The sequence below is a fragment of the Python bivittatus genome, unplaced genomic scaffold, assembly GCF_059951505.1.
Source record: "Python bivittatus isolate LINGU-HERP-01145 unplaced genomic scaffold, Pbiv_v1 ctg000480_np1212, whole genome shotgun sequence".
NCBI classification, from domain to species: domain Eukaryota; kingdom Metazoa; phylum Chordata; class Lepidosauria; order Squamata; family Pythonidae; genus Python; species Python bivittatus.
In genome coordinates, this window is record NW_028277075.1 from 33140066 (window position 1) to 33156744 (window position 16679).

The 16679-nt window shown below is 36.7% G+C and overlaps 1 protein-coding gene across 3 annotated transcripts in view; it reads left to right on the forward strand.

The window, feature by feature from the left end:
• Window positions 1-7342: 7342 nt before the first annotated feature.
• The window catches only part of AMBRA1 (autophagy and beclin 1 regulator 1), a 166197-nt gene continuing 156860 nt past the window's right edge, over window positions 7343-16679 (forward strand). Inside the window, exons 1-6 of one of the 3 annotated variants that reach the window (XM_007421760.3) lie at window positions 7343-7559; window positions 12550-12786; window positions 13193-13251; window positions 14356-14539; window positions 15065-15237; window positions 16581-16647. In XM_007421760.3, the coding sequence (XP_007421822.1) occupies window positions 12652-12786; window positions 13193-13251; window positions 14356-14539; window positions 15065-15237; window positions 16581-16647 (618 nt within the window). In that variant the 5' untranslated portion in view covers window positions 7343-7559; window positions 12550-12651. The remainder of the gene's footprint in view (window positions 7560-12549; window positions 12787-13192; window positions 13252-14355; window positions 14540-15064; window positions 15238-16580; window positions 16648-16679) is intronic. The other 2 variants (XM_088145713.1, XM_088145714.1) reach the window with 2 other exon arrangements.

Sequence of the window (16679 nt, forward strand, 5' to 3'; positions counted from 1 at the left end):
AAGGATGTGTCACTTCAAAAATCCTGTTCTCTTGTACTAGCATCCTCAAGAATGTAGGTCATAAGGTTTAGGTTGTGATACATTTCATCACTTGCTTCTCTCTCCACATGATGCATATGAGCAAATCTGAATGCACCTTAAACATACTGTAATAATTGCCAAAAATCAGTGTGAATTTGTAATGTGGCTCCAAGAAAGGCAAATTCAGGGCTATTCTGCATCAAAAGAAGTATAATTTCTCAAGCACATGGAGAAATCTCACTTTATTTTGCATTGGCCAGATCCCACCTTGATTACTATGTCCAGTTCTGGCAGCATACTTTAAGAAGAAATAAAAAATTGGGACAGGTTCAGAGAGGCACAGCAAGAATGATCAGAGGACTAGAAACTAAGTCTAATCTCTTGAGTCTAAATGCAGTTTAAGAGTGGAAACCGTTACTAGAGACATGATGGATCCCCCTTCATGCTGTAGACAGCATCTGTCACAGGTGCTTTAATTTGGATTCCTGCCTTGCTCATTGGACTAAATGGTTCCTTTCAATTCACTGATTCTGTAACTGCAACCTAGCAAATCTAGCCCATGTAACCAACTATCTTTTAGTCTATAACATCCAATCCCTGTAATTAATTGGTCTGAGTATGCAGGTGATCCTTGTTGAACAACCATTCATTCAGCGACCGAACTTGTGACGACGCTGAACGAGGAGTAATAACCAGTCCTTGAAGTTCCGGCTGTCGTAGCCCCCCTGTGGTCACAGGTTCATGATCTCGACACTCAGCAACCAGCCCAGATTTCCGACCATCACAGTGTCCTGCAGTCATGTGATTGTGATTTGTGACCTTCCCTGCCGACTTCCCACAAGCAAAGTCAATGGGGAAGCTGGCAGGAAGTCAGAAGTCATGATCATGTGAAGCCTTGCTTAATGACCCACGCAGTCCTCGCTTAATGACAGTAACCAGGGACTGTCGGAACTGCTGTTGCTAAGTGGTGTGGTCATGTGACTTCACGCTTTACAACTGCATCACTTAGCAACGGAAATCCCAGTCCCGATTACCTTTGTTAAGCGAGGACTACCTGTACTATGATTAAGTTAATAATCTATTAAATTGATTTATATGGCCACCTATCTTGTGAATGTGACTCTGGGCAACTACAACATGTTAAAACAATTAAAAAAAAATACTAGCAAAAAATTAAAAACAACAGTCACTGAGGATAAACCCAAATAAAACAATTAAAAGAGATCTCTGAATAGGCCATCTAACCTCCTGACCCCCAGGTCCTGGAATATATCCAGGTCTTCAACACTTTACAAAAAGTGAGTAGGGTCGGGGACAATCTGATCTCAAGGGGTATGGTGTTCCAGAGGGCAGGTGCTGTGACAGAAAAGGCATGCTTCCAAGGTCTCATATGATGACATGATTTAGTTGAAGGGGTCCAAAGCGTGCCCTTCCTGTCAGACCAAGTAGAAACAACTGTGGAGAGGTGGTCCCTCAGATAACCCAGTCCCATGCCATGGAAGGCTGTATAGCTGAAACCAGCACCTTGAATTTTACCCAGTAGCACATTGACAGCCAGTATAGTTTGTGGAGCAGAGGTGTAACATGGTGTACTGAGGTGTGGCCATAACTGGCTGCACTGTTGCATTCTGGACCAGCTGTAGTTCTGCCACCCTAATGGCAGAAAGTGAAGAAGAACTAAAGAGCCTCTTGATGAGGGTAAAAGAGGAAAGTGCAAAAGCTGGCTTGAAACTCAACACTAAAAAAACTAAGATCATGGCATCTGGACCCATCAATTCCTGGCAAATAGAAGGGGTAGAAATGGAAGCAGTAGCAGACTTTATTTATTTGGGCTCCAAGATCACCGCAGACGGAGATTGCAGCCATGAAATTAAAAGACGCTCCTTGGGAGGAAAGCTATGGCAAACCTAGACAGCATATTAAAAAGCAGAGACATCACCTTGCCAACAAAGATCCGCATAGTCAAAGCTATGGTTTTTCCAGTAGTAATGTATGGCTGTGAGAGCTGGACCAGAAGGAAGGCTGAGCACCAAATAATTGATGCCTTTGAATTGTGGTGCTGGAAAAGACTCTTAGGAGTCCCCTGGACTGTTAGAAGGTCAAACCAGTGAATCCTAAAGGAAATCAACCCTGACTGTTCATTGGAAGAATTGATACTGAAGCTCAAGCTCAGATATTTTGGCCACCTAATGCGAAGAGAGGACTCTTTGGAAAAGACCCTGATGCTGGGAAAGATTGAAGGCAAAAGGAGAAGGGGATGGCAGAGGATGAGATGGTTAGATAGCATCACTGAAGCAATGAACATGAAACTGAGCAAACTCCAGGAGGCGGTGAAGGACAGGAAGGCCTGGCGTGATATGATTCATGGGGTCACGAAGAGTCAGACATGATTTAATGACTGAACAACAACAACCTTAATTATACTTGTGTTTCAGTTATGATATAGCAGCCCCTGAAAAGATCATGACAGATTTGTCAGTAGTAGTGACTGGTTAAAATAATGGAAAACCATAAATAAAGCAAAAACAAAAACAAAGGGAACCTAGTCTAAGCAATGAATCACAAGCATATTACAATCTCAGATTACTTAATTTTATGTATTAGATTCCATTGCTATTTTTTCACATGTGTTGTTATATCTGTTTGGATGTGTAAGAAAAGCCTACAGTTAGCTACATTTTAATCTGTGAAGATGACATAAATCTATTTGACTACATAAATACTTTGTTTGCTGATCATATGCCTTAGATACCAAGGAGTTGTTTCCAACAGCAGATTTCTGACCTGTATCAGCACAATAAAATAGACATATGCATAATAATAATATCCATATTATATAATAATATGCATGTGCTATTACAACTGTAGCACATTCTGCACGTACCTATTTGCAAACAGTAAAATGTAAAAAGCAAACTGAATATATGACTTCAGATATTTATATTTATCTGACTTCTAAATATTTTTTCATAAGTATCTGAAAGTCTTTATTTCTTACTTTCTTTGTTCCTCCTACTTGTAAAATAGGAATACTGCTCCCATAAGCCTCCATGATCCTGAAAGCATGACCTTCATTCAGTATAGTTCTTTTTGCTCTTTGTTGGCTGATTTAAATGTAAGATACCAGAATTTTTGACAAAGATTATCCATTTTGACAAAGATTATCCAAGATGATCCAGGATTATCCATCCTACTTCATTATTCACCATTTCTGCTTTAAATATGAAGAAGTTGGAAATTAAATTATTATTCCTTGCCTGTTCTGTCATGAAGACATGGGATCAAAAGATTCCATATTTGAGAATAAAGCTTATGATCAGATTTATCTTATTGGCAGAATCAATGAGGGATAGCAAAAAGAGATGTAATAAAATATTTGGGTTTTATTTGCTGCTCTTATTTAGTGAGTTTAGGTAATCTTTGGTTTTGAGTCCTAGGATGATAATGTGTATCACTTCACTGATTTCAAAATTGGGGGTGAGGAGTAGGCCCAGTCATTGTCCTGGACATTTATGCCAAAGTTTTTCCTTCTAATGCCATTATGGAAAACTTTACCAAGGATTACAGAGGAACAGAGACAGATTATGAAGGGACCTGTAACAATAAGGGAAGTTTCTGAAGCTACAAAAAAGATTAAACCAGGAAAGGTGCCTGGACCAGATTGATTATCAGGTTCTTATAAATGTTTTGAGGATGAACTTTTACAACCTTTACAAAACACAATGAACTCTGTCTTACAGGGAGGAAAAATGACAGAGAGTTGGAAAGAGGCCAATACAGCATTAATACCAAGACGTGACTTTAACAAGAAACTATAAACTATTATTGAATCATGACCACCAGTTGTTCACAATGATTCTGGCTGATAAACTGAAAATAATTTTGCAAGAATTTATTCATGAGGATCAGTGTGGGTTTTTACCTAAAAGACAGTTAAAGGACAATGTTAGAAATGTGTTGGACTTCTTGGAATATTTGGAGCAACATAATGAAAAGCAAGCCGCATTGATTTTCTAAGATGCAGAGAAGGTCTTTGACTATCTGAATTGGGCTTTCTTGTTCAAAGTTTTGGAAGATACAAATTTTGGAGAGAACATTATAAAATGGGTAAGATTGATTTACACTTCACAGAAAGCACAAATAATTGTTAATGGAGATCTAACAAGACCCTGTGAGATACAAAAAAGAAAGATGCCCACTGTCTCTTCTCTTGTATATTTTGGTTCATGAAATACCGATTAGAAATCTAAGACAAGATGAGAGGATTGTGGGGGTAAAGATTAAAAAAGAAACTTATAAGTTAAGGGCTTTTGTAGATGATTTGGTGTTGGTTTTGGAAGATTCTTTAAAGGGAATTGAAACATTAATGGGCAAATTGAAAGAATTTGGTGCATTAGCAAGTTTCAAGATGAATAAGCAGAAGACGAAGATGTTAACAAAAATATGAAAATAGAAGATCAAACAGAATTGATGAATAAAATGCATTTTAAGATTAAGAAGGTAAAATATCTGAATATCACTATGACAAATATGAACTGTATATTATTTCAGAATAACTATGTTAAAACATGGAATGAAGTTAAAAAAGACATGTTAAGATGGGAGAAACTACAATTGTCATTGTTAGGGAGAATTTCTGTGATAAAAATGAATGTCTTGCCTAGAATGGTGTTTTTGTTTCAGACAATACTTGTTTTATTATGCACCATTTAAGCAGTGGCACCATTTAAACCGTGGCAGAATGATACATCTAAATCTGTGTGGCAGGGGAAAAAACATGAGTTAAATATAAGGTGTTATTACAAGATGCATAGGAAAGAGGAGGATTAGATCTACTTGATTTGAAATTGTATTTTGCAGCTTGCTGTTTGATTTGGATGAAAGAGTGGGTGTTGCTGAGAAATAGAAAGTTCTTGGAGTCAGAAAGACACGATCTGAGATTTGGGTGCCATGGATATTTGTGGTACGACAAAGTTAAGGTTAATGCGAATTTTAAAAATCATTATGTTAGATGCGCCATATTGAGAATATGGAATAGGTGCAGACCCAGGTTGTGCCTGAAAACACCTTTGTGGCTCTCAGTGCAAGAAGCATTTTATAGACGAGAAATAATAGCAAACACAAATGGCTAACTTATCGAATTTTGTCAAGGGGAATGTAAAATAAAAGCAAGAGAAGAACTGGTGGCAGAGGGATATAGTTGCTAATGGTTTTCTTATTTACAGTTATTAGAAAGATTTAAAGTAGACAAAAGAGTTTATGGTTTTGAACATTGTAAGACTGAGTTTGAAATAGAATTGTGTACAAATGATGAACATGTAATTGCTAAAATGTATAAATTTTTATTGAAATTTGAAACAGAAAAAGAACAAGTGAGAGAATGTATGATAAAGCGGGCTAAAAATTTTGGTTATAATATACAGATGGAATAATGGGAAAATATGTGGTTGAAAGAATTGAAATGTACACTATGTTATAATCTTAAAGAGAATTTTTATAAAATGATGTTCTGTTGGTATATGTCAACAGAGAAATTCTCTGGAATGTATAAAGGCACTTCAAATTTATGTTGGAAATGCGAACAACAAGAAGGGACATTTTATTGTGTTTGGTGGACATGTAAGAAAGCTAGAAAATTTTGGATTCAAATACACACACTGATTCAGAGGATTTTAAAGATTAATATACAATTGAGACCAGATATTTTTCTTTTGGGACTGATGGACAAACAGTTGGAAAAAAGTCATGGAACTTCGATTTTGTACATGGTAACTGCAGCAAGATTATTGTTTGCACAAAGATGGAAAGATTCGGCATTACCCACAATGGAGGAATGGTTGGTGAGTATTTTAGATAATTTTCATATTTATTTTCATATATATAAAAACTACTGTTTAGTCACTGCATTATTTTTAGATTTTTAAATCCCGCCTTTATTATTGTTATACCTAATGTACCTAATACTCCTTCCTCCTCCTATCTTCCCCACAACAACAACAACTCTGTGAGGTGAGTTGGGCTGAGAGAGAGTGACCGGCCTGAAGTCACCCAGCCGGCTTTCATGCCTAAAGCAGGACTAGAACTCAGAGTTTCCTGGTTTCTAGCCTGGTGCCTTAACCACTTTTTTTAAAAAAAAACACAGGTGAAAAAAATAGCATCCAGTTTTAATGATTTCAGCACCCCTTCTGTTACTTGCACACTTCATTTCAGCTGAATTAGGTGATATGGCCAATCCTATTGACTAGTCATTAGTCACACATATTTTCTAGAGCAGAGGTCCTCGATCTCTTTTAGGTTGGTAGATTTACAACATTTTGAGAACATGCTGTAAGAGATTTCACAAAGTGACTTTTTTAAGGAGGGTGGGAAACTCTTGCCATTCACAACATGGCTGCTACACAGGACATAATAAGTTATAAAGCAACTATTCATACTTTATACAGGATGCTACTTGTCACCTATTCTAGCATTCTAGCTTCTTGAAGAATACTATATGTCGTTAATGTAGTACTAGCACAATACTAACCATACTTGCCACTCAATCTGGCCTACCACTAACCTTTTGGAGGGCACGTGGGCACAATCCCACTCAAAGCACTAGACTACTTATGCCCATTACTTTTATTTTCTTAGGAACCTTATAGGGCCCAGAGACATTGCTGAAAATAAAGTTGTACATGTCTTTGTTTTAGAGAAAAGATAGCAAAATAAAATGCCTAAAAAATTTGAGATGCAGAGAAGCACACAGTAATTTTGTCTACTAATTTTCAGTATGTTTGGGAAATAAAATATGCTGAATATTGTTTAAGAAATAATTATATTGTTTAGAAGTAAAAATACATCTTTAGTTTGATTTGTGAATTAGCTACCCTCCCCCCCAAATCTTTTAAGGACAGGTGGATAACCTCATACCATAATAAATTAAAATATTTTAAAATTACATGAGTGAATTTTCTTTTTCATCATACTTTATGGAAGTGTGTTTTGAAACATAGGCAAAAAGAGAGAGAAAGAGAGGAAAAGAAAGAAAGGAAAAGAAAGGAAGCAAGCAAGCAAGAAGGAAATGCGACGGGAAGCATCTGTGGTTGTTATCCTCAGGCTTTCTCCCAGATGTGTCGCGAGGTGCAAATGACATCCAGAATTGAAATGACACGGGAGATCTACTTCTCGCAAATCCCGCCTTCCCTCCTCTTTCCTCCCTCTCGAAACTCGAGGCCCACCAATCCTGCTCTCTGAATTCCGTTCGTCAGCTCTGTTCTAGTTTTGCCTCCGTCGCTCGATTGGCTCGGCGTTCGTTCGCGACGGCTCCAGACTCGACTGCGAGGTGCTCGGCTAGGCATACTGGCCTTGATAGTAACACGGAGAGGCAGCGACGAGAGAAGCTGCATTGGAAGGAGGAGGCGGGGGAGATCGTCGCCGGATTTGGGTTGTTCCCCCCCCAGATCAGATCACGGCCAGTTCGGTAGCCGTTCCCGCAACCGTCCGGCCGTTTCGGAGGGTTTGAGTGCGCCGCCGGGCCTTGGTCGCTCCTGCCCCAGGTAGGCTCCGGGCCTAGAGGTTCTGGGCCTGCTTCCCCTCCTGGGGCTGCCGGGTCTCTCAGACCGGCGGGGAAAGGCCACAGTGGCGATTCCGAGGGGATGGCGGCGAGAATGGAGAGGGCCAGTGGGTGCTGAAGGTCGAGTCGCCTGGGCTACGAGGCAGTAGGCCTAGCTCGGATTATAGTCCTCCAGTCCGCCCACTTTGAGCACCCGTCTTTCAGTCGAGGAGCCTGCCCGGTTAGCGCATCCCCACTTTTTTGCTCGAGCTGACTTTCAGTAATCTCGGTGTCATTAATCTGCCTGGCTGAGAATTGGGTTACGAGACTCCCAGGCCCACCCGATGATATTTTCGGGGCGGTCAGTTTCCCTCCGAGCAAGAGGCCTCTGCTTAGAGACAGAGCTTGCTTGCTTTTGCGGCATCTTCTGGCATACTTTGTCTTTCCCCCCCAAATGGGCTTTGGTTTGTTTTAGCACACGTAAATACGCGCACGTAATATTTTCTGCTTCCTTCTGTTCTTTTCCTTTTCCTGCTTCCCTTTTCCTCTTTGAAGGCAGAGATGGGACTGTCCTGCTCTGGTCCCCAAGGGGAGAATTTGGTCCGCTGCCCTGCTAGAAACATTCTCACATGCGGAGCTCCGTTCTCTCTTTTACCATGAAGTTTTCAGTGGAGAGCAAGTCTGTAACCCTGTGCATGTTTGTTTAAGAGAAAGCCCCATTGAGCCCAGTGAGACATACATCTCTGATCACAATTGCAGGGTAGATCAGGTGTTTGTCCTTTAAGAAGGGTGTTACTCATTGTGAGACAATAAATGCAGTCTAGCCCAGACCAATCCCCCCAGTATCATATGGCAATTACATGTATGCAGATTCTTTTATATAAAAGGAAACAAAAATGCTTTTCTTTAAAATCTATATTCTTGCCATAATGTGTACATATAAAAATTCTCAAAAAACGGGCTTTTTTGAGCAGTTCTGAAATACGTTCTTTTTTCCAAACCATCATTTCATGATGTAATAATATGTGTAAGTTGTAAGGATCCAAGCACTGCACCCCAATTACTACAAAAAAGTGTGTTACCAATAAAGAACTGTGTTCTTTTCTTGTAACATCTGTGCTTTTAATAACACAAGTAAATCTAATAAAGCATCCTTTAAAGCATATGGGTATGCTAACACTAATCTTTAAACAAGAAGGCTTTGACTCTTCTGCTGCAAGGCACTTCTCATTATCTATAAAATCATTCAAAAATAAATGTTATGTGCTTTGAAAGATTGTATAAATAAGCCCGGGGTTCTGTCCAGCCTTGCTTTCTCTTGGATATTATGTAATGAAATATAGCTTGGGGAACTGTGTGGTAGTGATAAAAAGGATAGTTTTAATATTTTAGGTAGACCATTAAAGTGCTTGCAAGTATATTTTTGAACACTCATTCCGGGTATCCTTCTCTCAAGTCTGAATATGCAAATGTGAAGTGACTTGGGAGCCATGTGTATTCTGTTCACCAAATGTGGAACAGAACCTCTTTCGTAGAACTGTATCCAGTCTGATATTTGGTACCAATATTAGGATATTCTTCCCTGCCATGCCACTGGAAGAGGTGTTAATATTTTGCAAGTTTGATTTGGTGTACTTTATTTCTGTGTTAATTCTGTACCATGAAATCTATCTGTCAATTTACAAAACTGACACTGATTTGGGGGCCTTTTCAAAATTTTAAGAGAATATGAGATTATTCAGGATGATTTAAAAAATAAGAGTATGGTAGTTGAAGTAAGTGGGCAGCAGGAACAGAGTATATGAAGAAGGAAAAACAAATGAAATAAAACACTGAAAGCTCACTTCTTTTTCCTCCATTCTTTTTTCCTATCCTAAAATCAACACCCTGCTCAGAAACAAAATATTACAAAGTTTTATTGAACTGTATCTTATTTTAAGTCAATTACTTCATGCACTCCTTTAACATGACTGACATTCAAATGTAATCCTTTCATTTTTGTGGCAGCAGAAGCCATTAAATATGCTTTGCACCCACAAAGGAAGAACAGCAAGGTATAGATTATAGGGAACTCCCTCAGCTCAGTCTCTCTACAAAAAACTGAGGTGTTTGCATTATCATAAAAGTAATATCCAACCATCACCTGTTCTTTATGTTTTTCTGCAAATCTTCAAGGAAGTAAATTACACATAAGACAGTCATTCCTGTTTTTGTACCTTTTTTTGGAAAAGATATGTATACACAGCTTATATTTATCTTCACTGAATTTCACTTTGTAATTAACTGATTTTTTTTTTAATGTTGAGATCATTTAGACAACTTTTAGCTTATCTTCCCAAGTAGTTTAGGTTAGTTATATTTCATTTTAAGATTTCATTAAGATGTGGCCAGATGCTTAATCCCATTTTAAAGAAGTATGCCTATAATTTTGTTATAATGTTTTTATTTTGTTTTAACTATTGTTAGCTGCTCAGAGTCATGTATTTGAGATGGGTGGCCATATAAACTGATTGTTTGATTGAATGAATGAATGGAGTATTTATTTAACTATCTTCATTGAAAGGGTAAAAAAAATGATATCCCTTAGATTATATTAATTGCTGTAAACAGTGGCACCACGCAGTAGTCAGCAAGGATCAGAAGTTTAATATTTTAGGATTAAAACTGACATAAATTATTGCTAAAAGGTGGAATTGAGAGGTTTAATTTGGGGAAGTATCTTATTTATACAGGCTATTGACCAGTGCATAGCTATATCAGATCTATTGCAAGACAGAGGAATAGGCAAATGAATAATGAATGAATTCTAATAAAGCAAAAAACCTTGCTGTGCATTCTAGAATATGAAAATTGGAAGACAACAGTTTGAAAAAGTATGTTTTCCTTATGTTAGCAGCCCTTTTGAAATTACACCTGATTTCAGTGGGGCATACTTCTGAATAAAGATAGATAATATTGAATGTTGGTCTCTTCTTTTTGTCAAGTTTTAAGAAACTCGAGAAATGTGCTAAAAACACTGATTTCTCTATAAAATCAAAGCATCCTCATAGAGCACTGTTTAAAAGTGAGACATCAGACATGAGATTCTCGATGTATTTGTGGAATTGTCAGCACTTAAATGTTATTGCTTATCAGAGAGGACTGTTTTTCAGAGATGATAGCCTTTTAGACCAAATGTTTTATGTCTTTCAGTATTTTAATCTTTGAAGTATGTTCTATAGTTAGGCATTTTGTATAATATGTAGTTTTCATAATATTTGTGTATTGGAATGTTCTTTCTGGTTGGGAAAGTTTAATCTGTTTATTGCTTTCTTTAGTTTGTTCCAAAAGAAGTTATTAATGAGAAACTTGTTTACAAAAATGCCTTTTTATGACTCTGGTTTGTCATTTGCTACATTTAATATTATGAAGTATAGTAAAAAAAAAAAAAAAAAAGCTTAAATTTGTCTTCATGTCTTCCTTAGATTATCATTCTGATTATCATTCAGAAATGCATTAGTTCCTCCTTTACTAGAAGGAGGAAGAGATTTTATCAATTCCTAATGCCATAAAGGACATAATAGGTTTTCTGTGAGACTGATCTATGATGAAAAGATTATATTCTGGCCAGAATGTTGAGAGGATGTTTCAACAGTAGGAATATCTGGCCTCACCTTGAGATTTTCAATCAAAGTAAAGATTTAACCATGTTTATATTCGGTTGATAAGAGGGGAGAGAACTTACTGGACTCCCTATTTGGCTATGAATTTCTCCAAGACAAGTGCCAAATATTTATTTCAAGTGCCTCTAAGTTGATGAAGTTGTTTACTGACATAGAAACTAAACTAGCATCTATATCTTTTGAGATATATAGTCACACCTTTCTGTTTGTATAAGCACTTAGGTGGCTTACAGCAATTAAATAATAAACATTAAATAAAATTGAATTGACTAAATAAGCTTTGTAGAGTTACTAGAACTATTCTGTATGTGCTCAGAGTTAAAAGTGCTAGAATTTTTTTTTGAGAAATTACAGATATTTTTGAGTACAGATTAGATTTGTGTAAAAATGATTTTATTTTATCAGAGAGCAGTGTAATTTCTGCAGAACATTAACTTTGTTTAGCAAGGAAAATTTCTCCTCTTGTGGCTGATTAAAAATATTATCCTCCATAAACAGCTGTTGTCTAGGTCAGCAGTTTGGAAGTTCTCAACAAAGTTAAGATTGTAATGAGGACTCTCCAGTTTCATCTTGGTTGTTTATAGAAATTGATATGATTATTTTTTCCTGTAAGCTTCCATAAACTAATTAAAGATTATATTTTACTTCTACTTGCTATGTAGCATCTGCTACATCAGTTATTTCTGTAGGCAAAGCCTATAGGAAAATTCTGGAAATGAATAATTCATCTTTTGTAGAAATAGGAAGTGTTACTACAATACGGAACTGCATTTTTCTATGTGTTTGGCTACATAGTTTATCCTCAGAATTACCTTACTCAATAAACAATTTTTATCCTCAAAATATTTTGTACACAAAATATTTCAAAAAGAGAACAATGCAAATTGATCCTTACCTTTGATCAAATTAAAACTTGATTAGAGTGCCCATATTATAAACTTATTATGAACAAATATTCAGTAAAATTCAGGGATTTGATTCTTTATATATTTCCAGTCTAGCAATATGTTCTAACAATCATCCAAATGTCTTGCAAGTACAAAAATACTTACTTGAAAAAAAAAATCAGATTCTTCTGTACATTGTTATTTACAGTCTCTTTCTGCGTGGTGGCTTGGAAAGGAAATGAGCACCTTGGACTCATCATTCTGCAATTTGAAATGCATTTGTCTTAATAGGCAGTACATTTAAATTGTCCTTTCAGATTCTGATAATGATAAAGAAATCCTACAATGGTGGGCAGTGCTAACAGTTAAATGAATTATACATGTATTTGTACTGACCTTAGGAAACTTTTGTCTTAGGCTCTGTTTTGAAATATCTCTTATCTAGATTTCCATGAAGATAGACTTGCAAGCTGTTGATGGCCCTTCTGTAGATCCTTGGTACTTGTGATCGAGTGTCTGTCAGTGACTCATTTTCTGCACTAAAATCATGAAGGTTGTACCAGAAAAGAATGCTGTACGAATCCTTTGGGGCCGAGAACGGGGAACACAAGCTTTGGGAGCACAGCGTCTTTTGCAGGAGTTGGTTGAAGACAAAACCCGTTGGATGAAATGGGAAGGCAAGGTACGACAGGCCATTTAGCACATATTGATCCATCTAATACAATATTGTCTATCATGATTGGCAGGAATTCTTAAGGGTTTTGAACAAGGATATTTTCCTGCTTTACATGGAGACATCTTGGACTGACACATCCTTAAGTATACAAAATATGTAATTTTTCAGTGAGCTGTTGTGTATGGGTGTTTTGCTTGTGGATAGTTGAATGTAGCGTACTTGCTGAGTTAATGGATTTGGATTAATAGTATTGTATATGTGCTGGTTTTAAAGTAAGAATGAAGCCTTTATGAAATGATATAACATATGGAAGTTTTAAGAACATGTCTGATTTTCCCAATGTTGATTTCATAAAAGCAAAAATGATATATAACAAGTACTTAGAAAATATTCTGTACTTTTTAACTTTCAGAAAGTTGAGTTACCGGACAGTCCACGCTCCACTTTTCTGCTAGCATTCAGTCCAGACAGGTAACATTTATTTATTTTCCATTATGTTCTGAATATGTTCTCTTTCAGAAAAGATGAATTTGGCAAAGTTATCAGTATTTTCCAGACTTTGAATATTTGAAATGCACTGTGCCTTTCCACCCAAAAAATAGCATTTAAGGTGATTAAGGTGAAGAATGAAATACTAAAATACTGAAACACCATTAACATTATATTGATAAAACAAGTAGTACCTACCCAATTCAGTATCCAAAATGGTTATTCACTAAATGCTTGCCTGAGTTAAAAAAAAATAGCTTACCGGTAGAAGGATATTAAGTAGCCTATTTCAGTGTTTCAAAATCTGGGAGCAACATTGGGAAAGCTTTCTCAATAATAGGACACAACCAGTACTTTAAATTATCGTGGAACCAACTAGGAGGTAGTAGAGACAGTTGTTACCTGTATTTGGCTCCAGTTAATACACTGGTTGCAATATTCAGGACCAGTTGATGTTTTTAGAATTTTTCAAAGGGAGTCCCATTTAGCACATGTTTCAGTATATAATGAATTCACATAACATGACCAAATTTGATGGTTCCTGGAAAGGGTGCAGTTGTTATAGTTGTATACTGGTGATAACCAAAATATGGGTGCTCAGGTTCAGAACTGAATCAAGGACTGAATTTAGACTGAAAATCTGAGTTTTCAAAGGGAAGATAATTCTATCTAGCATGAACCACTTTTTTAATCAGTATAATAGGAGTTAGAAAGTGGTTCTGAACATGATGGCAGGAGTCTCCATTAAAGCTAATGGCATTCCTATCATTATGTGTGGTGGAGAGGACTTTATAGGAATCTATCAGTCTTTGTGTAGAACGTGCAAGCTTTATATTCAATGAAGTTTTGATTCTCATTCTTTTAAGTTTACAGATCACAATCTGCTTTGTTTTGCTTCATAGAATATGATGGAAGAATGTTGATAATAATCCACTCTATTAAATATTTACATTACTAGAACAAAATATATATTAATCATTAATACTTGATGCGTGATATTTAGCTGTTCATAAAAACAAATATTGCATAATAATTACCTTAAAAATGCTAAAAGTTAATAACTACTGTCTTTGAAAAATTCTCCAGGACCCTCATGGCATCAACTCATGTGAATCACAATATTTACATCACAGAGGTGAAAACGGGCAAGTGTGTTCACTCACTAGTTGGACATCGACGCACACCATGGTGTGTAACTTTTCATCCCACTATCCCAGGTCTTATCGCTTCAGGGTGCCTCGATGGAGAAGTTAGAATCTGGGATTTGCATGTAAGTTCTTTCTAGTGCACATTTATTTCTCTTTTTACGAATGGATAATTTGGTCACAGGGAAGTTGCTGCTTTAGGTAACTTTACTGACTTTCCACTCTAGATATTTAAAGAACTATATGATGGGTTTTGGATTGGTTTTATATATTAAAAAAAGGCTTCTAATAAAACTCTGTGGCATGAATGGGCATTTTTCATGATTATCTTTCCCTAGTGTAGAATAGCTGAAATGTTTGTGCCAACTCAAATGACCTTTTTCTCATTTCTCTGGAATGTGTGATAATTCCTAGGTAACTTCTACAGACAATATATTGCAGTGTGCTTGTGGTAAATGAGGTAAAGAATCCTAGAGTTTCACTGTGCAGGGTGGGGTCTATGTGATGAAAAATGAAAGGGCATGTGCTGATCCTTATTATTCAAATCTAAATCTAGCTAAAGGTGAGAATAGAAACATGTTTTGGACAGGGGAGTTTCTTTTTGACTTTGTTTCAAAACCATTGGTGACTCTCAACTGACTTGCTCTCAGGGTGGAAGTGAGAGCTGGTTTACAGATAGCAACAATGCCATTGCATCCTTGGCTTTTCATCCAACGGCCCAACTTCTGCTAATTGCTACAGCCAATGAGATTCACTTCTGGGACTGGAGTCGCCGGGAGCCTTTTGCAGTTGTGAAAACAGCCAGTGAAATGGAGCGGGTCCGGTGAGTAATCCTGTGAGTGTATCTAGTTAAAGAGAAAATAGAGGGGTAACTGTTGTTAGAAGAAATCCTCAGGATGAAATCACTTGGAGTATGTTTATAGATCAAAAACGAGAATGAGTAATTGACAAATTGGATGAACTTTGGGAGACTGCTGTCCATTGCGCTTCAGTGTTAAATTGATCTTAGCACATGATGACGGCTTGTAGTTTGGAAACTTACCTGGGAACTGTATATAAGTTATTCTGAGTTTTCCAAAGGAAGAATGTATTCAAAAGTGGAGGTTAGTTATTTCAGTTTGAAGATTAGCAGTAGTCCTATTCAAGTTGATAGCTGGAACCGCCTATTGTTATATTTCTTTATCTCATACCAGTGAGACTCTGAAACAGTATTGCTTATCTAGATCAGAGATGTATGTCATTTTTAATGAGTTCCAACTCACCTATCCTGTTACACTTCTTCAACAACTATAGCCTTTCACAAGTAGTACAACAAAGTAGTTGAGCAATAACATGAGATATGTTGAACTTTTAATGTAGAGTGACAGCAGAAACTGAGGCACTTAGAATATGCATGTGGGCATGAATATTTATTGAAAGCAATACAATATTAAACCATAAAAAGGCAGTTGCTTTAGTGATTAGTATTAGTCCAGCTTTTTTATTAGCCAGAGGCATCAAAAGCCCAACTATGTCCTGGCTGGCTGATAGGATCAAATTACCAGATAAGTCTTGGTGAACCTGAAAACTAAGACTGCCTGAAACAGCCCTGCAAAGATTGTGTTTATCTGGGAATTAGTGTTTGTAGACAAATCGGTGAATGAAGTGGTTGCTCTTTTGGAAGAGCAGGAAATAATAGATGATCCCAGTAACATTAATCCTACAATTATCCAAGGCACAAAAGGTATAAAGATATCACTTTGAATTAAATTAACTAACATTACTTACTGAAATAATAATTCAGTTTAAACAACTCCTTTATAATATGTATAACTTGACATTCTTTATTCTAGTTATAAATTGGAAGCATTATATATTCTCTGAAATATAGTAGGGTGTGTGTGTGTATCGGTATCTCTCTCTCTCTCTCTCTCTCTCTCTCAAACTGGAACGATAACTGAATGGATCATTGTGCAGAAGTGTTGCTGTTTAAAGAGTTGGATGCAATCTCAGACAATTACTTGATCTTATGCTTGGGAGTGTGGATTATTTAAAATCATTTTGAAGTTCTAAAATCAGGCACTTATTTTCTTTCGAGAACTAGAAATGTGGCAAGTTTGTTAGGACTTGAAGGTATTATTGGTTTGAACAGCTTGAGTTAAAATTAAATCTTCCTTTCTATTTCAGACTAGTGCGATTTGATCCCCTTGGGCATTACTTACTCACAGCAATTGTTAACCCTTCCAACCAGCAGGTAATAATTGCTCTGTGAATCACTTGGAAGAT